Genomic DNA, 17,073 nt, shown 5'->3' with positions numbered 1-17,073 from the left:
ATAGCAATATTTTTCTTTTACATTACTTTCACAATCGGGAAAAACCCACTTTTAAAATTTTCAAAGAGAAAAATAAGAATTAACTCCTGAAATTTATCGCCGTCTAACGTCATTGGTTGCTTCTTGGATGAAAAAGGATTTGAAGAAAATTAAGTCAAGAAGACTTCTGGATATCACATTTTCATCTTGTCCTACAAAATAAATTCAGATTTCTAAAAAGACCTAAATATTTTCATAATTAAACATACACATCGAAAACTGTAAACCATACGTATATTAATTTTCTCCTAATTATATTCTTTCAGTTTGTTTGAAATTGCTCAATTTGTAAAGAATTCTTGCCCAAAATTTTAAGTTCGATTTCCAAATTACTCAGATATTCAGAATATATTTATTCTAACATGATACAACGAAATTCATTGCTTTATAATGCATTTTTAGCTGAACAATTAAATATATCAGCAGTATGTTCTATCTTTGACCCAAAGTCGAAATCACAAATATTCTTACAAAAAATATTCTTACCAATATATGTTACACCCCGAGAAAGTACCGTGAGTACGTTGTTGAGAAATTATAAGTAAATAAGAACAGTAGTATGGAGTTAACTACATCCCAATGAAGGAAGGTACCTCTCACGGGATGGAGTGGGCCTTGACCGGTTATGATTGTTCAGACTTCACCCTCAGTTAATAAATATTATCGCGATGACTATGCTTCAATTCACTTTTAAAAAGATTGACACAGTGGAAGTAATTCACTTATGATTATCAAACCATCTTTTGTTGAATGAGAAAAGCATTAATATTTATTTTCATCAATTTTCATGGTTTCCACTATTCATTATTAGTGAATTAAAAATAGTCTAATTAAATAAACTGAAATCAAAACTAATATTGAAAAAAACTTTCGCGTTGTTATATATATATATATATATATATAAACATAGGTTTAAAATGAATAATCGATAATTTAAAACAAGTATTTAAAAAAATTTGACGAAATTTTTCTTAATTTGGCAAAAGCTGACAAATTAGACAACTAAGTTAAACGGAGAAAAAATTTAAAAAATAAATAAAAATTACTTTTTAATTCAAAATACATTAAATTTGTCGAAAGAGGTATAAATGTTAGCAAGCTTTTTGTCCTCTTTATAATTACCTTTTACTGAAGACAGAATGTTTCTTGATAAATTAAGAAATGAAAGATAGTTAATTAAAAATGTAATTAAAAAGGTAAGTTTAAATGAATACATCAAAAAATATTAGAGTTAACATGAAATTTCTCCCCGATAGATTTAGTTGCGTGATATAAATATAACTATATAAGTTTTGATAGAATCTAATTTTAGAATTTTGTTCAAACGAGAAATATTTTTCGCTTTACCAAACCGGTTTTAAGTTCACAAATACCTTCTTGAATAAGAAATCTTTTCAGTTATTCTTTACTATCATTACGCATGTAGCAATTTATGCAAAAATAAAAGTAAATAAAATATAAAAGTTTCTCAACCTTTCATTAAGTGGAGGGATATCGAAAACACATGACACTCTGAGAATCAAAGCATGAATTGAAATTAAATTGCATAAATATTTTCATAAAAATAATTTATAATAATTCTTGATCAAATACTAAATTTGAACTTCAGAAGCTGCAGATTAACTCTTACTTAAAATGCATCAGAGATTGTCTTCATAAATGGTATACGGATATTCAAGCTATGCATAATTTAATACATTTCAATGAGAATCTAATTGTGCAATTGATTTTTATTAGGTTTTTTCATTGAGAAATTTTAATGTGGAAGCTTTTTAATGAGAAAAAGTGCACACATCGAAAAATGAAAACAATAACAATGAAAGCTAATAATGAAACGAATAGTTGAAAAAGGGGTTTTAAATACAAAGTCGAAGTGGATCCAATTTCACTAGAGACTGTCCAAATACAAAAGGAAAATTTTATTTATCATTATCATATATAATTTATGTTCCTCTGGACGAAAAAAAATTTAATTACGCTTTTTACTAATAAAAAATTAATTACTTAATTGAATGTCATGGAATCTTCGCTAAAAATGTCTTCACGCTCTAGTGGTGGGTGCAAAATTTAATGTACTTTCAACAAAACAAATATATCATAATATGACAAGAGTGAGAATATTCTCTGATAAAAAGATCGTATAAACATTGAATGCGAGAGAATTAAAATATATTTAATATTAATATTCCTCAGAATGGGTGTAAAGTGCATGCATAATTAATACATTTATTACAAGTACATAATATATGTAATATCTTTTGAAAAATACATTTAATATTTTTAATTCAAAATTATTTTTAAATAGAGTAATAACATAATTCACTAAATTCTCTTACCATTTGTAACTTTATTTTTGGCTAAAATAAGAATATATTTTATATCAAACAATTTATAAAACCTCCGGAAGCTAATTTTTAATTTTTTATAAGTTGTTAATTATTTTCAAATAATAATACTTTTTCATAGTGGCAAATATCGGAAGCAAATGAGTAAAATGATTTAATTGGATGTCATTCAATAGAAATGGAAATACTATAGATAAATTAATCATTTCTATATAAGGAAATAATTTTTACATAAAAAAATGGTACTATTAGTTATTTATTACTAAATGGTAATTATTTATTAATTTTCACAAAATCTTTACTAAAATCGTTTTTGGGCTTCATGGTATTTGTGAATAAAATTTGGAGAAAATATATTGAAGGGTTGGATTATTATGGTGTACAATCTCTGAATATTCCTTTTATTTATATTGATTATAAGAATGGCTTTGTTTTAAAATTCTCACTTAAAGAAACAAAATATATTTTTCAAAAATGAAATATCAAAATATTCATACTACTGAAGACCTTTTAGATAGCTTTTTTTTATTACTATTAAAATGATCGAGGATAATTCAATGATAAAACTAACTGCAAAAGTGATTCACATAATTTGCACAGACGATTTAAATTCTAATACATTTTACCAGAGGACCCTGCATTTATTTACTTGATGCATGATTAATAATTTACTAGCTTAATAATTTAATAAAATTTAGTCGTTAAAATTAAGTAGTAAATCAAAATTTAGTGCAATAAATAACGAATAATATCTGCCTAAATACTACTGTTGAAATAATTTGGCTTTACGAAACATCTGAAAATAAAAGTTCAAAAATATTCGATTTACAGAAAAAAAAAATAAAAAAAGGTTACTTCGAAAATAAGATAGATCAGCTATGAAACTGCCAAATAACACTCACCTGGGAATAAAACTTCTTAAATCGCTAAGTTCGCTTATTTATTTATTTTAAAAAGAGCTTTTACTGAACCATATCGCCGCACACTTTCTCATAAACCTGTTTTCCAAGTCCAACACCATTCAGCAGACTGCTTCTCTGGTTGAAAGTAATTTAACTTTTGTAGGGAGAATAGAGAGGATTTCGTTCTGACATAAAAAACGAAATGAAGTCGAGAGCATTTATCCGCCGGCGCAAACGATACTTGTATACTTTTCCTGATTGGCAGGATGAGGTGACGTCACAAGTCCTATCCTCCGCTTCATTTTTACGACACTTTCAGGCTCTCTTTTCATTCGTTTATATTATCGTATTTACAGGTTATAGAGATATCAATGAGTGGGAGATGTGTCCCTCTTCACGTTAAAATATGTTTTGATAAAAAAATAAATAAAGAACAGCAGATATTTTTTTCTTAGAAGATAGTGATTACATGAGAAAGATAAAAATATTAATGGCTTGCAGTCTCCGGGGGAGTAAAGAACTTCCAGAATTTCTTCCATCGTATCTTAATTATTCTCTGAAACAGTGAGAGAATACACCATTTCTCTGAAAATTAGCTCTAATCAGAAAACGGATTCGCATTCTGGTGAGAAAGAAAAATTACAATTGGAAGTGGATACAAAATACTCAAAAAAATTATTTATTGAAACCAACACAAAAAATATACAATCTTTTTAAATATAAAAAGAACATTTTAGGATGGAAGAACATAAATGATAGCAACAATTTATTTCTGTCTTAATTTTAGAAATTCTCAAAATTCAATGACAAGTGCATATAATGCTGTCAAAATGTCCTTGCTATGTGGTCTTTATACCAAATTTGTAGATTTCTAATAAATTTTTAACAAAATGAATTCAAGAGAAGAATATCTGTCCATTCCATTACAAATGAGCACTATATATATATATATATATATATATATGCACCAGAATGCGAATCCGTTTTCTGATTAGAGATAATTTTCAGAGAAATGGTGTATTCTCTCACTGTTTCAGAGAATATGATATATATATATATATAAGATTTTGTAAAAATATTTAGCCAAATTTTGAACCAAATTATTCCACGGTTGGAAGTCTCCCGGTCTATGCATTCGCATATATGTAAACATAATAACTTAAAATCTCAAAACCTATATAAATGAAATTTGTTAAATGATCCAGTAAAATTGTAGTTCTATGTCATATTTAGCTTTCAGTTGGGAAAGAAAGCAATCAAAAATACATATTCGGTTTTCTTCATAATTTTAAGAAGTAGAAATCGCTTTTGAATGGAACAAAATATTACATTCATGGCCTTTCTTAAGGTTCATATTTTCATGTAGGGGAAAGAGGGGATAACACCTTTATTAGTGAGCATGCGAGCAAGTTTGGAGTCTTTCACTGATCCCTTAATGGCGTAATTAACATTCTGATATTCCATCTCTTGTATATTGTGAAATATCTTTTCAAGATAAATAAGTTGCTTTTGCTGGAACTATTAGGATACGCAACCAGCACTGTAATTTGCACTAATTGTCTTAAATAGGTATAAGCAATGACGAACTAGACAGGTTGCCACCTTGCCCGATGGCAAGTCTGCCTCTTACACCGAAGGGAATATGGACTCCTCAGGGTGTGTATGTTGGCACAAAAGTTTTGCAGAACAAACAGTTTGAAATTAATTTTGTGACAGAATGAAGCTTGATAATCACGGAGAAAATGAAAATCTTCACAGACGGGTTGTTTTCGACATGAGTATCAAAATATACTACAATCAAGTCCAAAATTTCATTAGATGCAGGTGCCATATGTAAAGTTTTAGTACACAGATTTAGCATTTAAAATACAGATTTTTAACGAGTTTCGAAACAATGTTTACCAAATCGTCTGTCAGTCTATACTGTCATAACTCGAAAACACAACAATTTATATAAATGAACTTTGTTTTGTAATTCAATTATTAAAATTGTAGTTCCGTGTCAAATGTTGGTTCCAAAAGGTGAAAAATGCAAATTTCTTTGCAAAATGCATATTGTTTTTTTCTTTTCTTACACAAACTTTTAAAATAAGTGGCGGGACCAAAATTAAAAAAAAAAAAAAAAAAAAAAAAAAAAAAAAAAACATGCGCATTTTTTTTCGAAATTGAACTGAAGCAATATCATCATTTCATATATTAGCAGGTGTCAATCTTGTCAAATAACTGCTTTTAGAGTTTGATAATAATGACATACTGGATTCACGTAACAAAATGTTGAAATTCGATCATAAAAATGAATCAAATCGCTGCTATAGAAGAAGACATATCAAACCCAGATCAAATGGAAAAGCAAATAGCAGTTGCAAGTTAGATTCAATTCAGTACTAATTTTTGGGAAAATAGAAGACAATGAAGAATGCATTCCAATAACTTGCTTTAATGAAAATTTGGATTAGAGAAAAAAGTCGAGGAGACGCGTTTATTTGCTTTTTATGAAGTCAACAACATCCAAATTTGTATAACATTTTTATAGTAATTTTGTAATTTTATATTTATGTTTTATAGATAAATATAAAAGATTTTTTTTCTTTGACATGCTATTCTCCTAATAGCTGTTTTCCACGTTATGTCTTCAAATTGATTAAAATCCGAAAGTATTTTTATGTAGAACTAGAATCTGATTTCAGCAAATTCGACTTAACTCTGTCTTAATTGATCTCGCCTGTCATGACAATTTAAGAGTATAACTGTTTTTTTAGGGTTATTAGACCTTATAAATAATAGGTCTTAAATTAATACAAATATTTTTTTAAAAAAATAAACCATTTAAAATGGGTTTACAATTAAAATTTAAGTGCACTAAAAATTTTTCCACAATATTGCCTCCAATAAATAAAATCTGATCTTTTAATAAACTCTGATAAACTCATTTTTATCTTATAAGTACTCTGCTCCATATGATAAAGATAGTCATTTGAAAAGCAAAAATATCTTTCGCAGTATGTTTTGATTACAGATTGTTAGTGCAAGTCAGACGACCTAAATCTTAGAAGATCCAGAATTTTGTAGTTTTGTTTTATTAGATTTTTCGTTACAATTTAAATAATTCTAATATCAGTAGTAAAAGAAAGCAATAAAATTTTCAATTTTAAGCACAATACATACCTATTCTAGGAATATTTACTGTCATACGCAATTTAATTCGTTGTTGCTATGATTCTTACGTGTGTTCAAAGTCTTTAAGGAATCAGCCTTTAAGAAGATTTTGAATAAAAGAAAAACATCTTTAAAATGATTGAAAAAACTGCTGATGACAAAAATTAGAAACACTCTGTTGTTTTTTTAATTTAAAAATAAAATATCAACCATGAAATTTGAGTAATAAAGGTAAGTTGAGTAATAAAGGTTAAAACATATTTAGATATTATTCATTTTACACTTCAAATTCATTGGAATAACAGAGTGCTCTAAGTTGTGCAGAAAAGTTGTATTCCAAATACTAAAAAAAGCAGGTGTTTGTTTTCTTTATAAATATACAAAAATTCTTATAAACCTATTTGAATAAAATAATACAACTTGAATTCTTTTATTCATAAAAAAGACACATGTTCGAGAACAAAAATTCTGTGCATTAATTTTCATAAACGTAAATTCACATATGTGTTAAAGAATTTTTTTCACAGCGCAAAGCTGGGAGAATTCATCATTTCTATCAATGCTCCAATATATTTTCAGTCTAATAGCCCGCTTATCATATAAAGATATGATTTGCTTGTATTATCATACTAGCCGGTTCGCCAGTATTACCGCTCGCTACAATTTTCAATTAAATATTTTAAGTAACTGGTCTCTTAATAGCTTCTCAAACAAAACATTTTTAATCTTCAAATTTTGATAGCCATACCAAACTTATACTGTTGTTTAGATCGTTTACTATATATATTTTCCTAATCTGTTGTCATTTCCGGTAAAACTTCAATTTTAATTTAAAATGGAAATGCTGAAATTGCAATTAATATAAAGATATTTTTTAATGTAACCAAGAGTTTTATTTTATTTATCATCTTTATTGTTATTTATTAATTATTATTATTATTGAATATGAGTACTGCAAACAGAATCGCTCGGTATTTAAGTCTTATGTGAACTACAAAATATTTTTCATAATTTATGTAATATCTTTTAGAATAATTCAACAAAAATTTCTCAGTTCAGCATAAAATTCAGTTTCTAGTTTGCTTTCAAAAGGATTGAAATGAAATCAATAATAATATTTTGTTCCGGCCTATAAATATATTTCAAAAATTATGAAGTCTAAATTTAATGCAGTAAGGTATCATATTCTGAGAAATATTCTGTACACACCAGATTTTAAATAAATGAACGAATGTTTCTATTTTCAGCGATCAACTAAGACTGATTTATGAAGTTTTGAATGTTAAAAATTTAGAAAATTTCAACATTTTCATAATCTTAGGCCAATTAATCTTGAGAAACCTGCGCGCTGATTGGCATATTTTCTTTGAAACGATCGATGGAAAATCTAAAATTATCCTTTTTTCTATTGAATAGTGATATTCAAATTTTCATAAAGCAGTCAGTTTAAGTGATTGATTTAGTTGATTGGAAATTAACTCTTTTTATTTAAAATATAAGTGTTTCAAGAACATTTTGTTAAACGTGATTTCCACAGCAGAAGCGTTATGTAAAATCAAAAATTCGTTATTTATTAGAGCATTCACTAAATCAAGTTACATAAAATATAATCATTTTCCATTTAGGCCATTTTAGCAGATCTGTGTCTATTACTAAAGGTTTACAAATTAGCTGTGTGGCCCTGATTTGAATGGATATCCTGTTCATATTAAACAAAACTTGCCTTCAAATAAAACTGATTTATTGGATTAATAATATAGAGAGTGCAAAAGATCATAAAATAATTTTTCTTGAATTTATTTTTTAGAAAAAATAATATTTCATATTTGTTTTATTTCCTACAGACAAGTGCCAAAAATTATATTTTTGCAGATTTCATTTCCAAAAAGATTTAACTTATTTTTAATTGGAGTTTTAATCAATGTGATGGCAACACTTTGAAAAAAGCTAATTTTTTTCCCATGAATGCGAAACGTGCTCGTGCAGCTTAAATTTTATTTTTAATTTGTACGAAAAAAATTGTTGAAAAATATAGTTAAAATATTCATTTAAAAATTCATTAAAAATAGAAACTTAATTTTGAGGTTAAAACATTGGTATCATTTAAAAGATAAATTTTTGATCTTTAACTTCATGTAAAAATCTTTTTTGTGCGGTAATATTTTCAGAAGTTATAGCAGAAATACGCCAAAATTTCGCTTAATTTTTAAATAAATAAAATTATAATTAAAAATTCGAAAAAATAACCCCGAGGTGCGCATTCCCGGCCTCCAAGGTATACACGTGCCAAATTTGGTAGCTGTAGGGTGAATGGTCTGGCCTGTAGAGCGCCAACACACACACACACACATTGAGCTTTATTATAAGTATAGATAAGGATATGATAAAGCAATGAAAGAATATTAGTTTATTTATTTTATCAATATATTTATTTTTATTTTATTTATTTATTTGCTTAATCTCTTTATTTGTATATTTTATTAAATCATTGTTAAATCATTTTGAATGTGCAAAACTACAATTAAGGGCTGATTTGTTTCTTTATAAAGTTATAAGATAATGATGACTTTACGAAATTCGCTTCTATGCAACTATCTAATATGTAATAAAATTTCCAAACCAGGATGATTCAAATATTCAATCTCAAAGAATAACAACTTAGAAATATGTTTCCCATTTGCATTACTATGCTGTCATAGTTTTAAACAGAAAACGCATTTCCACATTTTAATTCTTCATCGAGGAAAGATCTTCACAAGAAGAGATTTCTGCTGTCTGAAATTTAAATAATTCTATCAACCAAGATCATCGCTGAATGGACATTTGATAGTTGTAGCTAGACGCATGGGACATTCCATTTCGTAAATCGTTAAGGAATTGAACATTTCGAGATCCATAATGTCAAAACTGTGCCGATAATATGTAATTTCAAGCATAACCTCTCACAAAAGACAAAGCAGTGGCCAGCCGCCTGCACTTAATGATTGAGACCATCGACGTGTGCGTAATAGTCAGTGTTAACACACAAGTAACAGCAACAACAATGAAATAACAACAGGAATTAATGCGGGACGTACGACGAGCTTATCTATTAGGACAATGCGGCGAAAATTCACTTTAATGGGCTATGACAGCAGAAGACCGATTCAAGTGACTTTACTAATAGAACGACTTCGTCTGCAACTCCTCTCCTGGGCTCGTGACCATATCGGTTGGACCCTAGACGATTGGAAAACAGATGCTTCAGATTTCAGTTGATAAGAGTTGATGAGATTCTAGTGTGGCGCAGACCCCGCAAAGTCATGAACCCGAGTTATCAATAAGGCACTATTCAAGCTGGTGGTTGTTCCATGATGGTGGAGGTTGTTTTTACATGGATTGGACTGGGTCCTCTAGTCTAATTGAACCGATCTTTGACTGAAAATCATTATGCCCAGCTACTTGATGACCACTTACAACCAGCCATTCATAGATTTCACGCCCCTAAACAACGATAAAATTTTATGGGTGACAATGAGTTGTATCACCGAGCCTGAACTGTTCAAGATTTGTTTTAAGAACATTCTAGATAATTTCAGCGAAAGATTTGGAGACCTAGATTTCCCGACATCGAAAGGGGACAATTCTGCAGCGATTTGTAGAGTCTATGCTATGTCGAAATGCTACACGTGGACGGCAAAAGGAGTTTGGACACGTTGTTAAGAGGTATCCCATGACTTTTGTCACCTCAATGTATAAATGTATAATATTAAAGAAAGAAAAGAATTCATTGATTTTGATTAATTAATTTAGGACTTTTTAGCTTTTTAGGCTAAAAGTCCAGATAATACAACCATTTGTGAAGTGACAATAAGCGAATTCGTTCTCTCTCATTTAGGAAGAATTTTTAAATAAGTGTTTCAAAATTGGTTGCTCCACATCAGTTTTGATCATCGAAAAAAATCAATACAAGTTACAATAAAGTATAATAATGAATAATATTTTTTGAAAAACCAAACTAAGCAGGAAATTTGAATGATAGCAAAACAAAATGAATTCCTTTTCATTCACAAAATGAAAGCTTAAAAGGCATTATCGCAATTTCGCAGCGATTTTATATTTGCTAAAAGCTGAAAATTGCGAAAATATCCTTTTCAGTTTTTTTATTAGATGCATGATATAAATTTCCTTATTATAAAATTGTGACAAATGTGTGCGTTCTGTGCCAAGGACGGGAAAATACTCATCTCTAATAGGAGCAAAAATACTTATTTTGTGAATTATAACGGACCTAGAGATGTAAAACCTGTGAGCAAATCCTGAATTCCCCAGATTAATTTGAGACAATTACTAACAAAAACCTGGATGCTTAACTCTTTTAAATGTTCTATGCTTGCATAATGCAGTTATGAACGTATAATGTAAATGTATTAAATTGCGCTGTTTAAAAGTCAGCAGGTGTTATAAAAGAATTTTTCAGAAAAAAAATTGAATACGCTACTATACAAAAGCAAACCTTTTGAAATAAGTCTTGATCAATGTAGGCATTTATTAATAAATTTTCTGACATTTCACTTCCATTAACTTTTTTATTTCCTCAATCTCTACTAATTATAAAATTGAATGTAAGTGTATTTGTGGATGTTAGCGCTCCACATACCATGCTTACAGATACCATATTTGGCACTTTGGAGTATATACTTTGGAAAAGGGGACTGCACCCCTGAAAGTGATTTTTTTTAAAAAATAATTAATAAAATATTTGAAAAAAATTTAGCGTTCTTCATTTATAACGTCCATGAATATTATTGCACAAAAATGAATTCTACGCTGTTTCAAAATTTTAAAAAGTGTCTTTATTAATTATACCTATTTAATAATCAACCGAATTTTTCCTAAATTTCGGCAATTTTTGAAAAAATATTTTTTTTTAAATTTCATTTTCAACAATACATTACATTGTTGCCCGAAATTCAAGATGTCTTCCTGTTCCATAAAATATTTAATCGCTGGATTTTCTTCTATTGTTGAAAGCTAAGGAAGAAGGATTCTGTTTAATATGTGTATAGTTCACCAGACAAATAAAACGTAAATTAGCAATAACGCTAAATATAAAAAGAGAGAAGAGCAGGACAACTGCATTTTAAAAAGCTTCTGATGTCATGGTACTAAAACATGGTTTCCAGTAGAAAAGTTCATTTGCATAATGAAAAGAATATACGTGAGACTATAAAAATAGCATTGTTTTAATATCTGATAGTTTGATGGAATCGTGGACAGGAAATTACGTCTAGACTTAAATGAAATTGAATATTATTAATATTCCAGGCAAAGCAGGTCGTCAAAGTCGGTTAATCTATATAACCAGAATTGCAGTAGTAATATGTGTATAGTTTAATGATTTCACGTTGAATGTAATAAATATTATTTTGTTAAAGTAAAAGTTCTCTTTATAGAATGAAATTATATTTCATTTCCTCAATTAAATAAAGTAAAAAGTGAGATTTTATACAGTAAGAAAAGGATATATAGCATTAATTTGCATTAAAAAGAAGGAGGTAGACCTCATTTTCAATTATTTAGAAACGCTTAATTAATTAAATTATAAAAATTTTCCGCGGTACATGGAGCAGAAGCAGAGGCTGCTCGTCAACTCAAAATTTAACAACACCGCAAGATAGCTCTAGAAGACTGAAATTCCTTTTGATGGATTATGCTTCTTTAAATTATTAGCTGATAAATATCATGAATAAATGCAAAAATATGAGAATATTACCTGGAGCTAAAAAGTAGTACTTCTAGTAGCTAACAATGATACTATTTCGATGAACAAAAAAAAGCGCAATTTAAAATGTTTCGAAGGAATTTACTTTATAGAGTTAACAAATTTATAAAAGCACTTAATTAGCTTTTATTTTGTTTTTGTGACACTTATCAACATTTTTATGAAATTAATTTTTTTAAATTAATGAAAATTTAATTTTTTCATCAAAATTGAAGGAAATCTTCTAAAGATATAAAGTGGCTTCCTTAACTTATATAAATAAAAATGAAATACATAAATAGTTCGTCTATTATAAAATTACAATTACTATTTATTATAATTTTTTCAAAATCTCACGATTACTATGATATGAAAATTGGATAGTGTGTGTACGATGAATGCTGTCTAGCAATTTCAGGTTTCGTGATAATTAACTTAGTAATTTATATATTAATTTAAATTATTTTTTAAATAAATAGAAAAGATTATTTAATTTCTAGTATTGTCATTCCCATTAAAGTATTAAAGTATTTTCCACCAAATTGCACTGCTTGATCCCATTTTCATTACATTTTAAAAATTATTAACTAATGGGGAAAAATCACGTTGTTAAAATTCGTTTGTAAAGTCTGTAATTTTTCGAAAAACTATGAGATTTAAACATTGTTTGATGCATTTGATATTCGCTTTTTAGTTTAAAATAAATTTGCATATAATAAGAGGACTTTTGTGTTATAATATAACAATAGTTTTACATTAAAAGATTATGTAAATATTTTTTAAATGATGAATACATAAAATGTGCAGGTAGGATCTCAGTTGAGTGTATATATAAAATATATTTTTATTATCTGGCATATGACGTTTGCATGACTTAGCCCTCCACAGGTGATTTGATACAAGAGGCCTGTAACCTTGTTATGATTTAAACAAATTTTGCTCACAAATACCAAACTATAAAGAAAGGATATCAATGAAGGTTTCACCAGAAAAAAAACACAAAGTAAATTGTTAACAATAAATAAAAACATGAAAATATTTTCGCCATCGTCAGGCATATCAGCTGGTATTAAATGAAAATTAATGAAATCTCACTGTCTCTCTTATTGACCCAGACACTTGCTAATTCTGTATGTGAAAAGATAATTATGAAAAAAAAACAATATTTTATTATAAAAATGACGAAGAAAAGCTCAAAGTATAACAATATTTTGTGTTCATTATAAAGTTACAATATAAATAAGGATAAAAGTTAGTTTAACTATAGGAATTTTTTTGCTTTTAAATATTGAAGAGGTTTTAAAATTACAGTATTAATTTGTTCAAATTCTTCAATAGCTTAGATGGTATTGCGGAAAATGCATTTATTTATGATCCACAATATAATATTTTATTGTAATAAAATATAATACAAATAGAAAAATTTCAGAATAAACCTTTTTGTTTGCTTTAAGTGATGAAAGATCAATTGAATGGTAAAAAAACTTGTTACTGAGAGTATTTCTAAATAGTAGTTTAGTAACGAAGTTCAGGCCATTATTTTTACTAAACAATGATTTTGTATAATTCCAAATTTTTATCATTTTGATGAGAATAATCTGAATAATTAAGAACATATTCATTTGTATATAGAACGGATTTTTTTTTCTTAAATGCAATTTATCTAGCCAATAGTTTACAGATACTCACAGTATAATATTTGAAATCACTATCCATTTCAAATAAAAAATAAACTACTAACTTTTAATTTATATATTTAAATTCGATACTGAGAAGAAATGGTTTAGCTAAATATCATTTTAAAAATTTCATTTTTTTTCGGAAATAAAGTAATGCTGAATTCATAACTCACTACGATTCAATTTATATTCATAGAAGCTAAAAAAAAGGAAAATAATAAAAATTTCAAAAATTGAAATTGAACTTTCAAATTTAAAAACTCAATAAGATACATTTGGCGTCATAATATCTACAAATGGAAATAACAGATATCCAGTCTAAAGATCTGAATGCGAAATTCAACAGTTTTCCAGATGTATTTACAGGTAATTCGAATAGACAATTTCATTAACGAAAGAAAACAAATGTCTTAAAAAAATAGAATTTGATATACTTCGCAGGTTAGCTTTATAATTTTCAGTGAGAAAGTTTCTTCAAAAGGTGAAAAGTTCTCAAAAATACACTTTTGTTATAATTCTAAACAGGGGGAAAAAAAACCTTTTTTATAAAATAATTCAGACGTTGAAAGGAAATCGTAAGTTACGAAAAGAGGAGAAAAAATTAAATTAGAATTTTATAATACATTTTTCACTTTTAAAGAAGGCTTTGGAATTTTATAACTAGTGATTAAGTTCCATAAAGTATTGTTATCATCGCCTCACGCCTTTATAATTTTATTTTGATATCCAGAATTTTGTTAAAAATCAGTGGCGGATTTAAATATTTTGCGACCCTAGGCACTGCGTACTATGAGTCGATTCTTTTAACGAAATATTAAATTTCGTTTAGCATTTCAAAATACTTTTAACAAATTAATGATTTATTTTAGTTTATCTTTTTATATATATTACGAAATTGTGAAACAGTCTGTTTTTATTTATTTATTACTCGGAATCCACGTTTGTTTACAAAAATCCACGTTTGTTTACTAAATCGAAGGACCAATGTTATAAATATTCTAATAATTAAGTAAACACAATGAAAGATTTAGGAAATTGAGAAATTATGCATGATAAAGATTAATGTTATTCTAATTTCTTATGATTCATAGAATTTTTATTTATATTATTATAAATATATAACTGATTAACTTAAAAACAATTTAATTTTATATATATAAATTTATTTATTTGGTAATTAGAAAAATGACTTTTTTTAATCGTTCTGCTTGCAAACCCTTATTCAGCTTAACGACCCTAAGCAGTTCATTAGTCGAAAATCTTCCCAATGATAAAAATGAAATCAAAATTTTTGAAAATCTCTTGCTAATTAAACGATATTAATGAGTAAATGTGTGCCAAATTTAGTAATTCTCTATCCAGCAAGCTCTGTAGAGTGTTTTGAATGATTTTTTCTTGATCCATAAAACATCAAGTAATTCAAATAAATGTAATAAGTCAGCTATAAACATGGTAATTTTGGGCAACTGAAATATCGTAACTTAATATCATTTTATATCTTATTCTTCAACTTCATTTTATTTTTCAAATTATTCTTAAATTTGTAATAACAATAATACAATAAGATAACAATAATACAATTGTACAATAAGAATTTATTTAATACCATAGCAAATTGCAGGAAAATAAATTTTGTAACTAAAAATGTACAATATTTTAATAATATTAAGATTATTTTAAGAAATTATTAAAATTAGAAAAGATATACGTAGATGAGATTGATATTACTTAAACCTTCATTTTTAGAATTTTGAAGTCATATAAAAACAGTTTTTGTGCAGCAATTTTATTCTAAATTATCGAAGAAAATTTTTGAGCAATTTTTGACTAAAGAATTAACACAAATTTTCGAAATTTTTATAATGAGTACTTACTATTCAAAGAATAACTACTTTCCAATACTGATAAGTCTATATCCAATCGTCTTTCCTGTAAAGTATTCCGAATGATTTTTTTTCCTCATTAATGGAATATTTCATTAAAAATTGAATATTCCGTGACTTATATAGACATATTTTTTATTTGGACTTAAAATATGCATAGTTACATAAAAAGGTAATAAAAAAGCACTTACTTTGCAATGGTTGAATTTCACTGTCATATATAACCAGATCTTCTCGGTAAATGTCTTTTTCGTACTTGGATTTGAATTTTCGCATTTGAGTATTCTCTTCATCATGAATCTTATATCCATTCATGATGGCAGAATGGCATATATTCTTTTGATCCAGGAGATTCAGACGAAGATGGAGTTCATCTCCATTAAAAACTTGCATATTTTCGAAATCGATGCAGTCTTCAGTATCCATTGTTTATAAATATAATTTGCTGCTTGTCTTACTCAATTCTTCTCATAAAAGAGTAAATATACAAGGATTGTAGAATCTAGAGAAAATTCAGTATCATTCAACCGTAGTTCAGGTGAAATGGAACACATTTATCTGTTTCTGAATAGATCAAATCAACTTTTATTGCTTGATTGAACACTTCTCCGGAATAAAGGAAATTTTCCTAAAAAATTTGAAATCAGTTTCTTGAAACCTTTCTGCTTTTAAATTAGCTTTGAGTTTCTCAATAATGTTTCGTTTACATTGTACATAGACACTAAAAATAATGAAGCTTATTTTCTGATTCTTCACAACATAGCTAAAAATAAATGGTTCCTTACGTTTTTCGAACGCAGACAAATGACGAATCGTTCTCCACAATCTCTATAAATAGTGATGATGCCATCTTCAGCTTAATAAAAAAAAATTTAAATAAAGATTAATTAATTTTATCGTTTTCGGTATTTTATTTAACATATGACAGAAATAGAAAAAATAAATCGTTTGTGATTATCTTATTAATTTGAATAAAATAAATGAATAAATAAATTTTCTAAAAACGTAATTCTGTGCTTAAATTTTTCTCTGTAATTCTTTGAACTAATCATTTACATATAAGGTACGTATTTTTTTATTTAAAAAATTCGAAATGAAAAACATAATTATGAGATCCCAGAAATTTAAATTATAATTTATTCAGAAAATTTCTTCAAGTTATAATAATAAAGAAAAAGCATTAATTTTAAAAGTAATTTCTCAAACTGCAGGAAAAAAATGTTTATATTTTTATAATAAGCTTTTAACGTATATTTTAAATAATTATTTCTTTGCTTTTTTTATATAATAAATTAATCTTTGTTACTTTTATGTTTCTTGAATTTA

The 17,073-nt window shown here is 27.1% G+C and overlaps 1 protein-coding gene across 2 annotated transcripts in view; it reads right to left on the bottom strand.

The window, feature by feature from the left end:
- The window catches only part of LOC129974902 (equilibrative nucleoside transporter 1-like), a 96,426-nt gene extending 80,229 nt beyond the window's left edge, over window positions 1-16,197 (bottom strand). Inside the window, exon 1 of one of the 2 annotated variants that reach the window (XM_056087686.1) lies at window positions 15,939-16,197. In XM_056087686.1, coding sequence (XP_055943661.1) covers window positions 15,939-16,173 — 235 coding nt within the window. In that variant the 5' untranslated portion in view covers window positions 16,174-16,197. Of the gene's footprint in view, window positions 1-3,286; window positions 3,510-15,938 lie in introns of those variants that run through there. The other variant, XM_056087688.1, reaches the window with a different exon arrangement.
- Between the last annotated feature and the right edge of the window lie 876 nt (window positions 16,198-17,073).

Source organism: Argiope bruennichi, chromosome 7 (assembly GCF_947563725.1).
Source record: "Argiope bruennichi chromosome 7, qqArgBrue1.1, whole genome shotgun sequence".
In the NCBI taxonomy this organism is placed as follows: Eukaryota; Metazoa; Arthropoda; class Arachnida; order Araneae; family Araneidae; genus Argiope; species Argiope bruennichi.
This window is presented reverse-complemented; position numbering and strand designations above follow the sequence as displayed.